General features: G+C 36.1%; 1 protein-coding gene across 4 annotated transcripts in view; it reads right to left on the bottom strand.

The window, feature by feature from the left end:
- Window positions 1–4,253: 4,253 nt before the first annotated feature.
- The window catches only part of TUSC3 (tumor suppressor candidate 3), a 199,465-nt gene continuing 185,445 nt past the window's right edge, over window positions 4,254–18,273 (bottom strand). For all 4 annotated transcript variants that reach the window (XM_048304359.1, XM_048304363.1, XM_048304361.1 and 1 more), the window contains exons 8-10: window positions 14,167–14,241; window positions 11,751–11,841; window positions 4,254–4,540 (exon numbers count right to left, since the gene is read on the bottom strand). In XM_048304359.1, the coding sequence (XP_048160316.1) occupies window positions 4,525–4,540; window positions 11,751–11,841; window positions 14,167–14,241 (182 nt within the window). In that variant the 3' untranslated portion in view covers window positions 4,254–4,524. The remainder of the gene's footprint in view (window positions 4,541–11,750; window positions 11,842–14,166; window positions 14,242–18,273) is intronic.

Below are 18,273 nucleotides of genomic sequence, written 5' to 3'. Positions count from 1 at the left end.
TCCTTATGAATGCTACAGGAAGGAAAGACTTCTAACTTCTGACAAACAGTATTCACTCCCGGTCTTCATAACATGTTGTGCATTTGCATAAGAGGATCCACAGATTTTTGATTCATCACATATGGGGATGAATGGTCTTGAAGCTGTTAATGACGCATTTATGTATATATTTTAAAACATGACAGCATGTTTTAAAAGTGACAAGTATTCTTGTCACTCAGCACTTGAGATCCAAATACACTATTGTATGTATTCATGTTCTTCTAATTTTTGTACTTTTTTATCGACAGGGTTTGCCTGACCACATGCTTTGGGATTGGGGTCTTTTGAAATGCTTTTTATCCTCCTGAGCTCTGCCAATACCTGTGTCTGCCTCCTCTTTTATTGCTGGTGCTTTCCAGGCCTGCTTATTTGTGCTGTCAAGAGAACAAAAGTTGCAGTAGATCATACAGATCTCATTTCAGGTCTCCCTTCTCCTTCACAGCTCTTAATGAGCTCACAGAATGCCTGAGGGGGTCAGACCAAAAGCCCACCTAACTCTGTGTTTGGGTTGACTGGAGGTACTATTTAGAGAGAATGTAGTCTATTTCCTTCATATTCCCTCCAGCATCCAGAATTACTGCATTAAGGATGGTAAACAGTGCACCTTTAAAGTTTCTTGTGGAAAGAAACTCCTCAACTTCCTGTGGCAGAGAAGTTGCAAAAGTGGTAAGAATATCAATTCCTTTTAAATTTGTTCTAGTATTGTAGCATTTGGTGAATGTTTATTATGCAGCTTATCTAATGCATTTATAAACTTGTAAGCCACAATCATATTCACTCCTCAGTTGTTTTTTTTTTCTTTTCCAGTTGAAGAATTGTCTTTTCAATGTCCCTTCATAAGGAGGAGCTCTATCTCCCTGAGCAATTCCCTGTACCTTGAACTTCTCAGTCTTTGGGATATGTAGATCAGAACTACATACAAAACTCAATAGGAATAAACAGATTTTGTGTAGTTGTGGTGTTGTCCCATCTTGTTACCCAAACCCTTCTACAGATGACACCCAGCATCTTCTCTTTGGCTGTCAGCACACACTGACAACTCTGCTAAAATATGTTCAGTTATGACAAGGTCTTTTTCCTGAGTGTTAGCTGAACAAGGTATGATTTTTTTTTCCTAGATGCATTCCCAAGTTTTTACCCATCAAAACCTCCCAGTCTTACCCATCAAAGTTTTAGTGGACTTTTTTCCCTATCAGCACAGTACCGTGAGCTTATCTGTAATGCAGGTTGCACTGCACATGCATTTTCTACACATTACTGATGAAGATGTATTCAAGTGGTCCCAGCACCAGTTTTCAGGAAGGTTGTATTTCTGACTTTACTGCCAGAAAAGGTGACCAGTAAGCTCTATCCTTCTCTTGGTATCTTTTAATTGGTTTTCAAGTCAAGAAAAGGACATCTCTTCCAATTCCATATTAGGGTTTTTAATAAATCCTTTCCAAGGGATTTTTATCCTTGTGCTTTTCTGACACTATTTTAGCCATCTACAAGCTTTGTGAACTTAAATTCTCCTTTATACAAGTTCTACACCTTTTTCAGACAGCTATGTTTATCCTTGGTCTCAGTAAGCTTACTCTTTATTGCCAACTTGACCATCCCATCAGGATTGGAAATTGTTCACTGGTCTGTAGCTTAGCTTTCCCTCTAGACTCTCATTTTTATAGGTGACAGCTGTGTTCACAATCTGTCAGTCCTCGACACACAGGCAATCTGTAATGATAGGTGAAGGCACCTTGCTCAGCAATTCTGCAATTTCACTTCTGATTTCCTTCAGAGCTTTTTGATAGATGCCATTTGGTCCCAAGATCTTACCAGCACCTAGCTTATTTATTTAAAACAATTACATAGAATGTACTAGACCACATTGATCTAAACCTTCTGGCCTAGCTGCTGCAGAGAATTTGGCTTCTCTGTCATAGTCTTTATCACTGGGTGCCCCTTCTTACACCCTTGTCATCAACTCTCTGACTAGTTCCCTGCCTGGTTCCCTGCTTTTGGTGTATGTTATGATGTTTGTGCTACCATGCTACCACCATGAGCATCATTTTCAGATGATTTTTTTAGACTTGTTATATTACACTTGACCTGTGTGTGGTGCTGGTTTGTTTTTTCTTTTTGAATTGTGGCACATATTTTATCTGTGCTTCTAATGAAGTATTTAACAGCCACCAGGCTGTTTGTAGGTGTCTGCTTTTTGCCTATTGTTCGTTATTGTTTGGGGAGGCAGGTTTGTTTGCATTATTAGCTGTCTTTATTTATAAAACACCCCAACTTATTTCAGATTTCACTTTAATTGTCCTGTCCTGGAACAACATTTACCCTACTACACTGTGGTTGCTGTTACAGAGTAGCTATCCCATGAATATCTCTTACATATTATGTTAGCACCCATGCACTACTCAAGCTGCTGCTTTTGATTTGGATACTATTTGAGACCTATTAGTTGTTCCAGCAGGCAGTCATGTTTCACTGGAATGCTTTCCCTCATCATAAGCTGCAATACTTAGTTTCATTAGCATGAGATCTTGAGATCTCTCACTATTACTTCCTGTCTGAAACTTGCAGTTTCCCTTCTCTCACCTTCCAGTCACTGCTGTTGTCTTGATCAAGTAGCACAGTTCTAATTCTTTTTTAGAACACAACTTCCAACCATGGAGACCTACTGCTCTGCTACTTGTTTTTCCTGTAAGATGTCTGTGCTGTTGCACTCTATGTAACCATTCCCATACAGCCCCACTCTGTCAACAGCACATCTGGCTGTGCCAACCTTAACTCATTAGCCTGATAACTGTCCTACTGATTTATTGATTTTCCCACCAGGGTTTTGAATGCTTGTTATACCAGTACTATTGTTCAATATCATACAATTTAATTCTTCCATCCATCTCTCAAGCTTCTAGCACTGACATAAAGCTCTTGCAATTTCTGTCCTGGCTTCCTTGCACTGGCATGTGCCAGTTGACTGGCGTCATGGGCAAGCTGATCTGCCTTCCTGAATAACACCTGAAGCACCTCTGAAAAGGCTGCAACCCCCTTCAAAGTCCACATCAGTCTGTGAACCAGGTGTTTTGAGTTTCAGTTTTTAACCTGCTTCTAATTTAAATATTGCTCTACAGCCTTTTAGTGTTTCCACTAGGGTAACTAGTAGGTCTTGCTCTGATTTTGTTTAAGATATAAGCTGTCTTTCCTCTTTTTTTTTTTTTTTCCTAAAATGTTTTCCTGTTCTTAACATACCAGTATTTCTGGAGAAGAAACAGGTAAAAGCATTAGACGAAGTGAGTTTTGTAAAGTCTAGTCAATCTTATCCTCATATTTAGAGGCATTTTTATATTATGAATGAAGAAATTCCAAATTCTACTAAGAGTGCTTAGTACCTTGGAAAAGTACCATCTGGAAAACTACCAGTAGGGAGGAAAAGAAGTAGGACTGAGGTAGAGTATCATGTGATAATGCTTGTTTCGTGAGCCACTGAGAATATACTATGTAGGTGTATAAAAAGATTTATGAGTAATTCACATAATATGAGATGTGAACAGCTAAAAAAATGGCATTTTTAAATGGCGTTACTAATTCCTGTATAAGCTTTTCACAAAGCTGGGTGGACACATAAAACTGGCAACTGCTGTAACTCCAGTTCCAACAGACTCATCTGTACTGTACTGTTACAAGCATCATTCAGGATAGTTCCTTCCTTCTTCTGCTACGTCAGAAAATAAGCATGTTTTGGGTTATGAAATATTGTTGTCCCCCACCCTCCCATTTTGTCACCACAGACTCAGCTTAAAAGGATCTGAGTTCTGACTGATGTAAGACCTCCTGCCTTCAAGATTCCACAATGAATTCCAGTATGAATTGCATCCTTTGGCCTAAGAGAGAGATGAATTTGTAATGTATGTATGCTATACACTGCTGAGTCAGGAAAAGAACTCCAGGATGAAAATGTGTAGAATATCATTTTATGTTAGTGGCTCAGCTTGTCAGAGGTGATCAGAGACTCTATACAAAGTACTCCATTACAAAGCAAAGTGGGGCATGGTGTAGTCATTAAAAATGACAGTTTCCACCAGTTTATATCTCTTAATAGTAGCTAAAGAACTAATGTTATTTTGTTCAGCTCTAAAACACATCTCAAAACAAAATTCAGGTGAAAAATCTTGGAAATATCCTTTGGATCCATGTAGTACATTTAATAAGGAAGACTTACACAGAAGACCATTATACTGAAATTTATTTAAATTCTTGAGCACATCATATTCATTACATTTTAGTGCTTCCCAATGAGATGTTTACTATATGTTTCTATAAATTACGCATTCATTGCATAAAACTGCATTCATTTCTCTATCACCATACTATATAAATTATCACAAAAACAGATGAAACCAACAAAAGATTCTTGAATACATGTGACATTGGTGGGCTGAAAATAGCAGTTATAGCTTATCTTCATGGTAAGCAGCTCTAAATGAATCCCGCTTGAATTCATTTAATTAAGAAGCTGAAAAGAAAGGAAAACATGATTAAATGCTGAAAAAATGCATATAAAACATAGCACCAAAATTATTTGAAAAGAATAAACAAGGACTTCAAAACATAATTTGAAAAGTCATTTGACATTTGTGTAATAATCTCTTAAGTTCTTATATTCCATTTAGTAATTACTAAGCAACCATGAAAGTTATCAAATAAAACATGAGTGATTGAAACTTAAATTTGTCTATTTAAAAAAAATTAGAAAGCAAAACACTCTTCAGACATCTGTTCTCTTTAATCAAGTTCTGCATCTGCTCTTAGTACTTTAAGTGAGAAGTCTCTCCCAGGGGATGTTTCAGGTTTATTTAAAACCATCTTCTTTTACTGCTGAAGTGGCCCCAGAGCTGGGAGAGTATATAGCAATTAGCAAGGCTCTGTAGGGTTGCAGACTTTTAAATCCTCAGTATTTTAATAAATTAAGAAGTTTCCAATGATATTGCTGTTTCTGTACATCTGGAAGGAAACTTTGTATTTCGAAAATGTAGATACGTATTGTGTGTCACACCTTTCTAAGTGCTTTACCAAGTCCCATAGATTGGGAAACAGGAACACAGAGAGAGAGAGACTTGTGCATGACTATAGACTAACTGTACAAACGCAAAAGCAAGGAACTACTGAATGGCAGTACTGCCTCTAGCTTTGCCTGGTAGGTCTTTCAACTCCTAGACCTGCAGTGTGCACTAGCACACATGTTGTAGCAATTTCACCAGTTTTTCCATTAATGGAATTAATTAATTAATCATTACAAAACATAAATACAAGCGCCACAAGCTTAAAAGACTGTATCAGTATAAAGATCACTGCTGCAAAAAGCTGACAAGCTTGTTAGGCAAGATATACAAACCAAGGCAAAACAGATGGCAACTGGCTGGGTGCTGGAGGGTGAAGGGATTAATGAAAGGGAAAAGCCAGCGAGAACAACTTCATGAAGAGATGAATTGTAGAGAGCTGAGGGGAGAAGTAAGAGGGTGCTGAGCACATGCAACTAAAAAGATAACCCAGGTCTAGAAAGATGTGTAAGGTCATGTATAGGAAAGGATCCGAGAGGAGAAGAGAGAGGACTACTAGTAGTGAAAAAGTTTGGAGAGAAGAGTGGGAAGGGCTGAAGATTACAATAATCAGGGAGGTAGCATTGATAGACTTAAGAGGTGTAAAAGATTCAATGATGTAACAGCAAAGAAATACAAATACAGCAGTGTCACTTTGGATTAAAATGCTACTACCATAGCTGTTGACCCTTACTTTCTGTCTATAAGGGAACTGCATCTTTAGCAGCTACGAGACATGACATAGGATAAGAGAAACACTGAAAGTAGCCAATTTTGCTGGGCACTATAGATCAGAATGTGAGAATGTGAATCCTGGTATTTATCAGAAGTATATGTACCAATTCATAAACTTAAGGTGACTCAATTTAATTGTGCATGAAATCAACATGGAATATCTAAAAAGCTGTTACTAGTGTGCTCAGGTTTATTAATAAATTTAATTTTCTGTGTCTGCAAATACTCTTTATTCTACGTACTAATATTTTTTCCAGTATATTTCCAAGAAATAATTATTTTATTCACTTGCATTTAATTTCAATTTCAATATTTTACAGGATTTCTTTACTGAAACTAATTTAATTACAACAAGGGTAGATGTGTATACAGTGAATGTGAGGATTTTTCAAGCTCTGGGGCATCTTGCAATTTGTGTGTCCTGTTGCATTGACTGTTCTTCCCCAAGCAATGAATGAATACTTTATGTCTGACTTAACATTTATGGGCTTTTGATGAAAATAAGGCATCTTTTATTTATCATGCTTTGCACAGCTTAGTTCATTTTCTCTGCTACCCAATAAAGAATATGTATTTTCCATTCCATCAATACATAGTTCAGAAGGCTGATTATTTTTTATGGTTTAACCAAAAAAATTTCACATTACTCTTGTAAATAATACTAAAATACAGTGGCTATGAATGATAATTAGATAATGAAACATTCAACCGCAGGCAGGTTCTAAAAGAATTCCTTCAAAAGCTACTTAATGAAAAATTATGGAAAAACAGAATTTTTAGGTGCTCATTTCATTTAAATTGAGATTAAAACAACAAATGATAAAATGTAGGCTTGAAAGAACAATTTAAAGTGTTAAGAGTAATGAAACTCTGCTAGAAGTTTCATTCAGAAAACAAAGCAGAAAAAACAATATAGGGCAGTTAATTACTTGTAGCCAAAGCTAAAAAAACCCCCAAAAAACAAAAAACCAGGAACTTTTTTTTAATATCAGTAAAGCGTGGATAAGACTGCGTCCTTTTGAAGCAATGTTACAAATATTTACATGCCTAAAATTCCCAGTAATACAATACTGTGCTAGTGTACTGACGCCGTCTGTTCTGTTCTTAGCACCCTCTCTTTCATATTCTGTAGGCTTTTTGGACTGAAACTGCCTAAGGTGTGGTTTCCAGAGAGCCCTCCAAGCTCCTTCCTGACTAGCAAAGTTAACTTAGAGTTCATGCTTTTGGTTTATAGGGAAGAATAGTCTCTCTGTCACTCCCATGTGTATGAGTTGACTGATGAAATCCTGTGTTGATATAATGAAATTTTATTACTCAGTCACTGAGTATCTGATATTTAATGTATCATTTATTCACTTTAATACTAGGGTGAGAAGGTTTCAAAAAAACATTCTCTAACATATATCAACACACTTTTCTTATCCAGAAAGAATTACAAAGGGAAAATGTTCAACAGTATAAAATAAAATTATTACATAATCTTTCAATAGTTAATGATATCAATTAAAGTGAAAGTTATAGCAAAATGAAAAATTTCATCTGGTTCTCATAAAAAAGGTGGATTAGTACAGCCATGAAAAAGTCCTGCCATGGCAAAAATGGCTCTTGCAGAGAGATTTGCTGTATGTGAGCTCATCCATCATGATTGTGTTCGCTCAGTGAGTAACCTTCTTGATGACCCCCACTTTGCATCACCTTTCCCATTTGAATGCTTTACTGTATAAGGGTATTTTACCAGAATATTAATTAAACAATTTTTCCCAACCCTAGCCAAGAAGAAAATCATGTGAAAGAATCAAATCAGAATTGGAAAATGTCTGAGGTGCATCAAAAAACGTCCGTCAAAATTACTGTCCCTTCCTACACACATGCCCTCTAAAGAGCACCTTATAGACCCGCACTCATATCTAGCACACCTAGGGACACTTTTCTGTTATAGAAATTAACAATGGCATTACTAGGGTCAAAGAAAGTACAGAATTCTCAGTACTTGTATTTATGCACATTAGAAAAAAAAAGTCTTTCTCAATTTTTTGACTCTGGCTATGTTTATCCACCTCTGTTTTGATTTATCTTTGCTACATGGAGGTCACTGCAGAAAAGAGGATGCACAGCAGGTTCTGTTACTGTTTCATTTTTTACCACTGCATGATGTTTCACACAGGCATGACTGAGTTGTTCAGTTCCAGAGAACAGAAACAATTTAGGACGTTTGAATTTTTTTCTTTTTTAAGTAGGATAGTGAAGTTGATGCTTGAGGTCATGCATATAGCATTAAAGCAATTTCAGTTTTCTTTAACTGTTGCTTTAGGCAGGCCAACATAATGTTACATTTTTCCTGACAGATCATCAGTATGCATTGTTGTTAGTATTGTTAAAGGCAAAGTTTTACTAGCCTGAGGACAATTCATCACATAAAGACCGATAGTTTCAAGGTGAAATCTACAACCAGTGAAAGGAAAAGGATAGACGGATTTCACGTCTTAAGATATAACTGCACTGGGATCAATTGATGAGGCATCAAACAAAAAGATTAATGTATTTTAGCATATATGACTGAAGTTAAAAAGCAGGATACTAAATTAAAAGGGGAATGAGAAAATAACAGAGTTTATATACTTGGTCCTCTTTAGTGTTTTGCATGTTTAGTAAAATTCATAAGAACTATCCACAAAAAATGAAGAGGCTTCTCTAAAAAACGCTATGGGATTGTGATGAAGATGACATGGTTGAGACCACTGAAGGGTCAAAGAATCAACAGTATGTTTATTTAAAGTAACAGAAAATGAGGTCAGAGCTACCCAAGAGACCAACAGAAGCATAAAAGATTTAACACTGGAAACCAGATAAGCAAATTACACATTTGTGAAACTAATAAATGAAATTTGATAACAGCAGAGCAAAAGGATCAGCTCTAGTGATGGTTTCCAATAATTCTGCATTGAGTGAGGATTTAAGTTTGAATGATTAAGTTATTACCATGAAAACTCAGAAGAATCTAGGACAGACCAACTAAGCCCAAAATATCTTGCTTAAATGTGCAGAAGCCGTAACATTATAAAAAATACCCCAAGAAAACTGTGTAACACTTAGCCAGCTATTAAATGTTTCTCATGAATTTATGCATACACACTGTTCATTTCTTTATGAATTTACTTGATCGGTGTTACTGATTTGTAAGTTGTAGTATTGAGTCTACTTAGCTCCTTAAGACAGAATTTGGTTTATGGATCTAATAATTTCATCACAGTAACAACATGATGTGGCACTACTTGATTTTATCAGGATTGTGATGAATCATTCTTTTCAGCATTGCCCTGGATTTATTTCTTTTTTAAGCAGCTTTAGCATACTAACAGGTACACTTATTTTTCATATGCATCACCTATCAAACTAAAATTTTTAAATTAAGCTTTTAATAGAATTGTTCCTGTTGCAGCGGTTGAGGCCGCAATGGGACCTGTCGGGGAGTTGCAAGGCCCTGGATCAGTCTGGGACTGTTGGTGGGCCGGTACTGAAGTTTAGAATCTCACCCTTGGTTATGGTGAGATCTTTGCTGTGCTATATAGATTAATGTCAGCTGGTTGGCCTGTTGGCCACCCTCCCCTTTTTCTTTATGTTCCTTATTGAATATCCATGTTTTCTAGAACCTCCCACATTGTTTGAAGCCCTATTGGCTTGTGGTTCCCCAGTCCCACCCCTTTCCTTCCCTATTGGCTCCAACCCTGTCAGTTTGTGTCTGCTCCTCCCCCTGGCCCTCACCTTATTGGTTAAGGGTGTTTTGCCTGCCCATGGTACCTCCCCCTATATAACCTTGGAACCCCCGATTGTTCGGATCTTTCGTCCCTGGATCCCTCCAATAAACCTATCCTTTGGAACTCTGTACGGAAGACCCCTCCTGCCTCTTTGTTCCTGGACTGCTCTTTTGGATTTCTATCTCTGTGTGTGTTTGGTTGTGTGCTGCCACGGCACCCGGTGTGTGTGTGTGTGTGTGTGTGTGTGTGTGCGCGCTTGTCTGCGGGCGTGCACAGCATCACCCTGGTGTCCCTGACGGGGAGTGGCTGCTGAGGACCAGCTCTTATGAAGGACACTCAGGGAAGTCGCAGCGGCAAAGACACTATCTGGGCTAAACACTGCCGTGAGCGTCAGCTCCCCCTAGCTCCAGTTCTTGCTGTCCTTTATTCTTAGCTTGGATACTAAAAGAGAAGTATGAAATCTACATACACCTCCAACTTCTGCTAGAAACTCCCATTAAAAGATGTCTGGTATTTCAATAAATTCAAGATTGATTGTGGGGAGAATAAAATAAATCCACTCCACCTAGTATTTACAGCAAACAGATTAGCAAGAAAAGAGGTAAAAGTCCTACATTATTTAAATTAAGATTCCCAAAGGTTATAGTATCTGATACTACAGGATATGTAATAGACCTCAGTGATTAAGTTTGCAGGAACACCAGTGGTATTGTGTTGGCATGCAAACTCACAGAGCATACTAATGCTCACAGTGCTGTTCAGCACCAGACATCCTAGGTATTAGACAGCAGCCAAAAAACCCTATTGCAAACATTCACAAATGCAACGCAAGGTCTGGCACAGATATATAAGCATGTTGTTAATAGGTGATATGAACATTCCTAAGATGAAAGAACTAAAAATGAAACTAGTACAACTGTCAGGTTCTCTTCAGTAGTTACTAAATTGCATGGCAAGGAACCTACCACCACCACCAACTGCCTTTTCCATTTAATTAACTTGTTATTAGAAGATGGAAGGGAGCTGAGACCACGGATTGCCATTCTTTAGCAGTGCTCAAGTGAGCTCTGAGCTGCAGATTAAGCTCATAATTCATGCTTCTTTAAAGTTTAAGACTTAAGTAGCTAATGGGAGGTAAGAATACCTCACACTTAGGAAAACTGGATCCTGCCTTTCACCCAGGCAGGTGAAAGTCAAGCTAGATTTAATCTCCAGAGAGTATACTGAGAGGTGGGACAGACTATCCCAAATGGCAAACTACTAGCTCTATACTGATGAAATTTTGCAGTATGATGCTACTGGGCCCTTTACAGACCTCTTTCCTTACCAGAAATTACTAAAAAGCAGGAGCATACCTTGTGCACATATTGCAACGGGAAGAATTTCCTTGTTTTCAGTATGGTGTTACTAAATGCTAAAACTAATCTGAAGCAACCTAAATGTCAATTAAACAGCCTAAAGAGACCAAGCTCTGTAAAAATGAAAATAGTTGTAAAGTCTCAGAGCAAATTCTAACAGAAAAATTGTAATAGCTGAAATTACATCTAAGTTGGCTTTGCAAGGCTGAATCCTTTTTAGTAGAACATAACACAGAATATAAAACTGGCTGTTGTACTAATCATGTGGCCTAATCAGAGAAATCTACTTTTTCATTTGTCAGAAAAATTGCAACTGTTTAACTAACAGGTGTATGTATAATTCAGAAAAACTACAATCCTTTCTCTCCTCCATGGTGTGGCTGACAAAAGAAAAGGGTACTTTTAGTGAAGTCAAAGCTTAGCACTGTACACCACTTTGTTGTTTTGTGCCCTGTCTTATGTACAGCTTAGTTATACAAAAATAAACATTTAATAAAGCCTTATAAACTAAAGCATGTTTTCTTTTTGCATTTTTCCGGGGGCACTGAGTATGTCACACATCTGAGCTCAAACCCTTTTAACTGGTCTGCCTTAACAGTCATGGCAACAGTAGCATTCCAGTCCTTTTTGGTTTCCTTAGATTAATCACCATTCTTCCTGCTTCTACCACCTTCCATTGGTTTCAGTGGTAAAGATTAAAGATTGTTTACCTGAAAGCAATTCTTAAACTTCTATAAAGCTATTACAATCTTTAAGATGAGAATTTAATGACAGATTACCTGTATGGGTAGCCATGGTATTTGGAGCGAAATATTGACAGCAGGAAGCTGAAGAAAAAGACCACGAGACCGAGGCCTACCAGACATATTACTGGAAAGAAAATAACTCTATTTATTAGCACAGAAAAGATTTAAAACTGCAATCTCTACGAAGAATATTATTTATGTCAATCATTTATAGAGAATTTGACACAGTTAAATACAAAATGTTACTGCCTTGACTACTGAAGCCCACTATCTTCTGACAGGATTTCAAACCGATATGGAAATAATATTTATGGTTATTAGTAAAAAATTACCTGTCAGGGTAAATGTATTTTCAAGAAAAAAAGAGTAGAAATTTGAAAGTCAAATGTATGTGGGTGCAAACACCTTACTGCTGATAATGGATTTAATAACCCATTAAATTATACATATCAAATAATGTCATTTCAGATATTTGCTTTTTCTTTTTTGAAAAAAAATTACATTTAGAAAAATGTCCCTTGACTAATGGAATCATGTTCTCTCTAGTCAACCATCTATGGCTGAAGTAGCAGTAAAGGCAGCTTAGAACTACTTTATCTATTTATTAATGGCTAAAAATTTCACTGTTCTAAGTTCCAAGGCTGGCAGCCAAATCACTTTTTACTCTTAGCTCACTAGCAATATAAATCTTCAGGTTCTGAAGGTAAATAACAATGATGCAGACCTTCTGATAGCATCCAGGTGAAAGTGCTTTGAGTCTTTTCAGGCAAAGAATGAACTAACAAAGTAAATGCTTAAACAAAAAAAAATTTGGGACATCTGTTTGCACCCTGCGGAATAATAGCATAAAACCTTCTTGATTGTGATAGCCTGCTCTACTGCATGTAAATAAATTTTTTAAAAAGGGGGACATATTACAAACTGATGCATATAACTGAGATGCAGCTCATCTACATTAATGTTTTGATTCTAGTGAGTTACTTTGATTTTTGAAACTCTTCTTATACTATTCCTACTTTAGCCAACTTTTTGCTATTTAATTGCAATATTCATGCTTCAAAAGTATGCTGACTTTGAGCGAAGGATGAGCAAACATAAAGCCAAGGAAACTGACAATGATGCATTTTTTCATTAAAGCAGACCATGTGGAAAGTGACACATGTCAACTGGAATATAAAATTTTTACAGTTATTTTGAGAAAACTAGCCATGTACAAACTTAATAAACATTATATTCATTATAAAGAAATCACCACTGACAAATATGATTTCCAAGCATGGATGAGTAAATTGGAAGCGTGAACAGTGCAAGGCAGATACACAGAAAGCATTCACACAATGCCCACAAAGAGCAGAGTCTGAATTTTTACTGCAGTCCACTGATATTTCACTGTGCCTGTGTTCACAGGCCCACATGTAAGATCATATTCCAATTAATGTAATTAATTAAACTTATGTCACTGTATCCTTTGACATCCCTGTTAAAGCTAGTTACTGTAGAAGATACTCAGAATTAAATGATACATCTACAGCTTGCTGAAGGAGACCCTCAAATCACTATAGATTAGAGAGATCTCAAGCCATTCAACCAGCTATTATGAAGAATTCTAGAATGCTTTTAAAGAAAATAGTTGGCCAGCTCTATCTGCAATACTGTGTATTATAGAGAAACTAAAGAACTGATCTCAAAAGAAAGAGGAGGCAGAGTAGGAAATTTGGTATATTCCAAAGACCTTTAATGGCTTATATGAGAAAAGTCAGGGGATATAAAAGGTGCAAAGGCAGATGGGCATATTTGTTTCAACCTATGTCATACTCAGAAAAACCTTGTTTGACGTAACAGTGAGGAAGTTTGATTCTGGATAAAACAGTTTCATATTGTGTGTTTATGTGATTCATTGACAAAAAATCTCACAAATATTCTGAGTAACAACAAAATTCAGAAAAACATAAAAATTGAACTTCAAGCTAAGTATCTTTAGACATTACAGATTAGGATATGTTTTGTACTACACCTACTGCTTGGTTTCCACCTTACTATGGAGACATGATACTGACAAGAGTACTGAATAAAAGAATTTTCACACTCTTTTGGATGTTGTCATCTTAAGTACATAAATTCATTTTGAAAACAATGTTTTGAAACTCTTATTCTTTATATCACTGACTTCTGATATAACTGAAGAGCCAAAAAGCATTTCTGCAATGTAGCAGAGATACTGTGTCAACCTGTCCCTTGACTGAGAATGCTTAAAATATTTTTTTACTGTTACTACTTCATGTGAATGCAGTTTTATCAACAGAATTTTTATGCTCTCCTCTTTTCCAACCCACTAAACGTAAATACGGTTTAAGGCAGAGACTTCTGAAAACTTAATCAGATATTCACTTGTAATTTCACAGTGCCTTCTAACTGTCTAAGCATTGCCTTAGCTATTCAGTCAACTTACTTCTCCTTTTTCCAACATCCCCTTTGGAGGTAGCAGCTTCATTCAGGAGTACCATTCCCATGGTGATAGCAGCATCTGTATCGTCATTGTCAAGGAAAGCAGCAGATGTGTTGATACCTCAGAAAGCCACCAAGGTACATCTATGAACTACAGCTTTCAAGTTCATAAAACAAAAGAAGGTATTTACATATAACAACTGCATATCACAATCTGTACTGTGCCGATACACTCACCTGTGGTAAAAATGTGTAGGATTTTTCTTTGTGCATTCTGGATTAAAAAAAAAAATTAAAGAAGGTTCAAGAAACTTTAAAGGACAAGTCATCAAGTAGGACACACAAATTTTGGAAACAACCATTCCCCAATATTTTACAATATTCTGTGTATTGGTACTAAAGGATTTTTTAAAAATGAAAACTGTAAGATCCAGGAATCATTCACTGCAATTGCACACAATTCATTGGTTATTTGACACAAACTGAAGCAGTTGGACTGCTTTATCTTCCTCTGCATTTGGATAAGACATTAACTCCCTCTTTAGTGTCATATTGCCTAATAGTTTAGCAGAGAAACATCTCAGAGGCAAAGTCCTCAGTCACTTTCAGTGTTTCGTTGTCTCACTATAACTGTTAGAAATGTGAACACGTACATAACAATAAAACAATTTCACTGATCTAGCAAGCTCTTAAGCCATTCACTTAATTGTTTATTTGAAACTGTATAACCAAAAATGAATGGTTACTACTGTGTATAACACCCGTTCTGAAGCAGAGGCAAGCCTGAATGCTCCGAAGCAGGTGTGAATCATGAGAGCTAGAGGTCACAATATCAGGAAACACAAACTTCAACACGCTTTACAGATTGTCAAATAAGATTGGAGTTTTCAACATTACTTACCCCAGAGCATGATGACTACAAACTTCAAGAGTAAGATGTTATTATTTATGCACACAAATAATTCACAGAAGATACTTCAAACATGCTAGAGCCATAAATAATATCTGCATCTTGTAACATTACACTTGCAGTGATCTTGTAATATATTAATATTTTTCATTTTAGGAATGTTCAAAATTAGACCAAAATGCTCAAAGACAGCTGAAATTTTCATTATCAAATTTTAATTAAGCAGAGCCTGAGCAAAAGGATTTCGAACTGTCAATGCTAACACAATCACACTTCATCAGAGATGAGCAGCCTGATTCATGTTTGACTTCCAAATTTCATACACACAGACTGAGAAACAACAAATTAAGAACAGCAAGATTTTAAAAAGTAAACATCAAGAGTGAAAGATGGCAGAAGCAAATAGGCAACATGAAGGAAATATAATTTTTAACATCACCTCTTTGATACAGACATCTACATACAGTCCTAAATTAAGCTCTAATTAAAAACACACTAGTAGCTCAAATTAAATTCCTCACACATGTACAAGCTGCAAGGCATACAGTCAATGAATAATTGGTTGTGTTCAAGTCTTCCAAAAGCTTATGACTGCACTTGACAAAATAGAAAAAAAAAAAGTGCAAAATATTGTGAAAAAAAAAATCTTGGAATCCATGACACAAAAATTGCTTTCTAAAAATTTTATGTGTTACGATTCAGATTCATGAGCATATGGGACTGGGAATCTCCTGTTCTACTGCTATGCTTCCAGTAGGGAAAAAGAACTGGGGAGAATGTCATGAGAATCATTCAATTCTTTGTTTTCTGATGTTACAAAAGCATAAAGATGAATTAATTGAGAGAGTTGTCACAAAAAGGGATGAGAAAAAAAATTCCACATGTATTTCTACCCTGTTAAAGAAAAGCCCCTAAGGTAGCACTATCTAATAACTTTACCGATTCCTCACTGAGATTTATAGGAGTATTTATGTCCTGAGTTTAACAGTCATGGGAAAAAAAAACCCCAGTCCCAAGATGTAAAGATAACTCACCAGGCCCTCTTGGGGAAGTGCTACTTTTTGCAAAGATTTTGAAATGCCTTGTAAATGTTTTTTTTTCTTGATTATCTCATGCAATATCAGTACAAAATGTGGTCCTTTGCTATTCCCTTACCTGGCTGCTTCTGAGAAACAAACCAACCAACCACAAACTAAAAAGCCATTTGGGAGACATCCCTTCTGTAACTTAGTTCTTATTTTCTTACCAGACCATGAGTTTAATTCACTTTTCTTACCATCAAGAATAACAGTCTCGCAGAAGTAACTTGTTTGCTCTGCGACTGAGAATTATAGATTTGTAACCACCTGAATTGTGCTGGGCTTTTTTCCCCCTCTTTTGGAGCTTCACATCATTACCCCTAAAGCTCCCCTCATGCTGTCACTATTTTTGCTTCAGTTGTTGCTTTCTAACTTTAGTCATCATTGCTGAGCTTTCAGCCTCATTGGCTGCCTTTTACCTTCAATGATATCAGCTTCATAGCCACAGTGTAACATGGTACTTACCTCAGCTCTCTGATGCTGAAGTAAAAATTCAACCTGAGTCGTCATTTCAATACTTAGCTTCAATAATTAGCTTTTTACCACAGAATATATAGCTGTCACTCATTTCTCAATATATTTTTCACTCATTTCTAACATTCTCTGTTACGCCTTTATACTATTTTGATATTCTACAATATAAAGCAACAGTCCCAGCTCTGAAAACAATCTTTTATGGTATCTCAATTCTCTAACAGTGCAGAATGTAAAATTTTAGCAAGTGGTTACTTGGACAGTTTTTCATCTGCAAAAAATGATGCATCAAAAGATGTACTTATTTTCCAATTTCTCCTTATCTCCCTCACTATGCATTATGAAACTGTTTTGAAAAGATGAGGGGAATGTAGCACTCAGATAAGCCACGGCAAGCAAATGTTTTAAATTCAGATGTTCATGTTTTCTGATAAATTTGTCTATTGATTTTTTTCTGTGTAAATCCTGTTATTTACCTTCTCAGATTATTACACTTTTACATATGAAACTTCTGCTCTTCCTTTTCCCAGCTGATACATGATTTTTGTAAAAATTGAAAACAACTTATTTACATAGGGCTTTTGAAAAGGTTTCGAATTTTGATTCAGGAAGAACAGTTTTAAGTAGGATGAAAAAGACAGTGATCATCACAATTTATAAGTTTATACAAAAAATGATCAGTAGTAACAAATTAAATATTCAGCCCTGAAAAAATCAAGATGCTTTATCAGAAGTAGGAAAAAAAACAGGCCACCAAATCGAAAACGAAACAAAACAAAACATATTGGATCAATAAAATCCAAAATTATAGATATCCTACAAAATGAAACTAATTACTAGTAAATTTGGGATACTTTTTAATTAGCATATTTTAATAGAAAATTAAATCACAGAATGCCCAAAAGGAAGAAAACCTGATCGTTCCAAAGTTTATTAATGTAATACATAATTTATATCTTTACATCACAAATTGATTCCTAATTAGTAGTAAGTGAGGAATGAAAGAAGGAGAGATAATAGCTTGACTAGCACTTGGTTACTTCTGTGAAAAAAGTTTGGTGTTCTCACTCATATTCAGTTGTGTTTCTGCCAAGAGTACAAAATCTGGTATTAGCATTACAAACACATAAAGAAACAACTACCTTTTAAATTGCAGATCATGCAGTTGCTTAATAACATAGGAGCAAGAAAAACTAGAGAACAAAATATTCATCCACTCGAGCCTGTGCTCAGTTTATTGTTACCTAAAATGGGTATAGATTATCAGGCAATCTTTAAAAATTGCTGGTTCAATTTATCAGACATGGAACAAAGAAAAGCCCATACTTTTTTGTCAAGGAGTATATGATCAACAGAAACATCTGTGGAGGTTTCTGAGGTTTCTTCTCTTTTTTTTTTTGTGCGTGCTTTTTTTTTTTTTTTTTTTCTTTTCTTTTCTTTTTTGTTTGTTTGGTTTGGTTTTTTGCTGGGGGGGGATGACATTTAGAACATGAGAAATTCTTTGCTGGTCCCCTACAAAAGGGCGTATTATGCTGATAGAGATATTTAACTTAACCTTTTCCTACTAAAACTTCTATGTTTAAGATGCCAACTACTGAATGTTTCATCTCACTGAAGAAGGATGATTCCTAACTCTACTGAAGAAGTA

This window comes from Corvus hawaiiensis, chromosome 5, assembly GCF_020740725.1.
Source record: "Corvus hawaiiensis isolate bCorHaw1 chromosome 5, bCorHaw1.pri.cur, whole genome shotgun sequence".
In the NCBI taxonomy this organism is placed as follows: Eukaryota; Metazoa; Chordata; class Aves; order Passeriformes; family Corvidae; genus Corvus; species Corvus hawaiiensis.
This window is presented reverse-complemented; position numbering and strand designations above follow the sequence as displayed.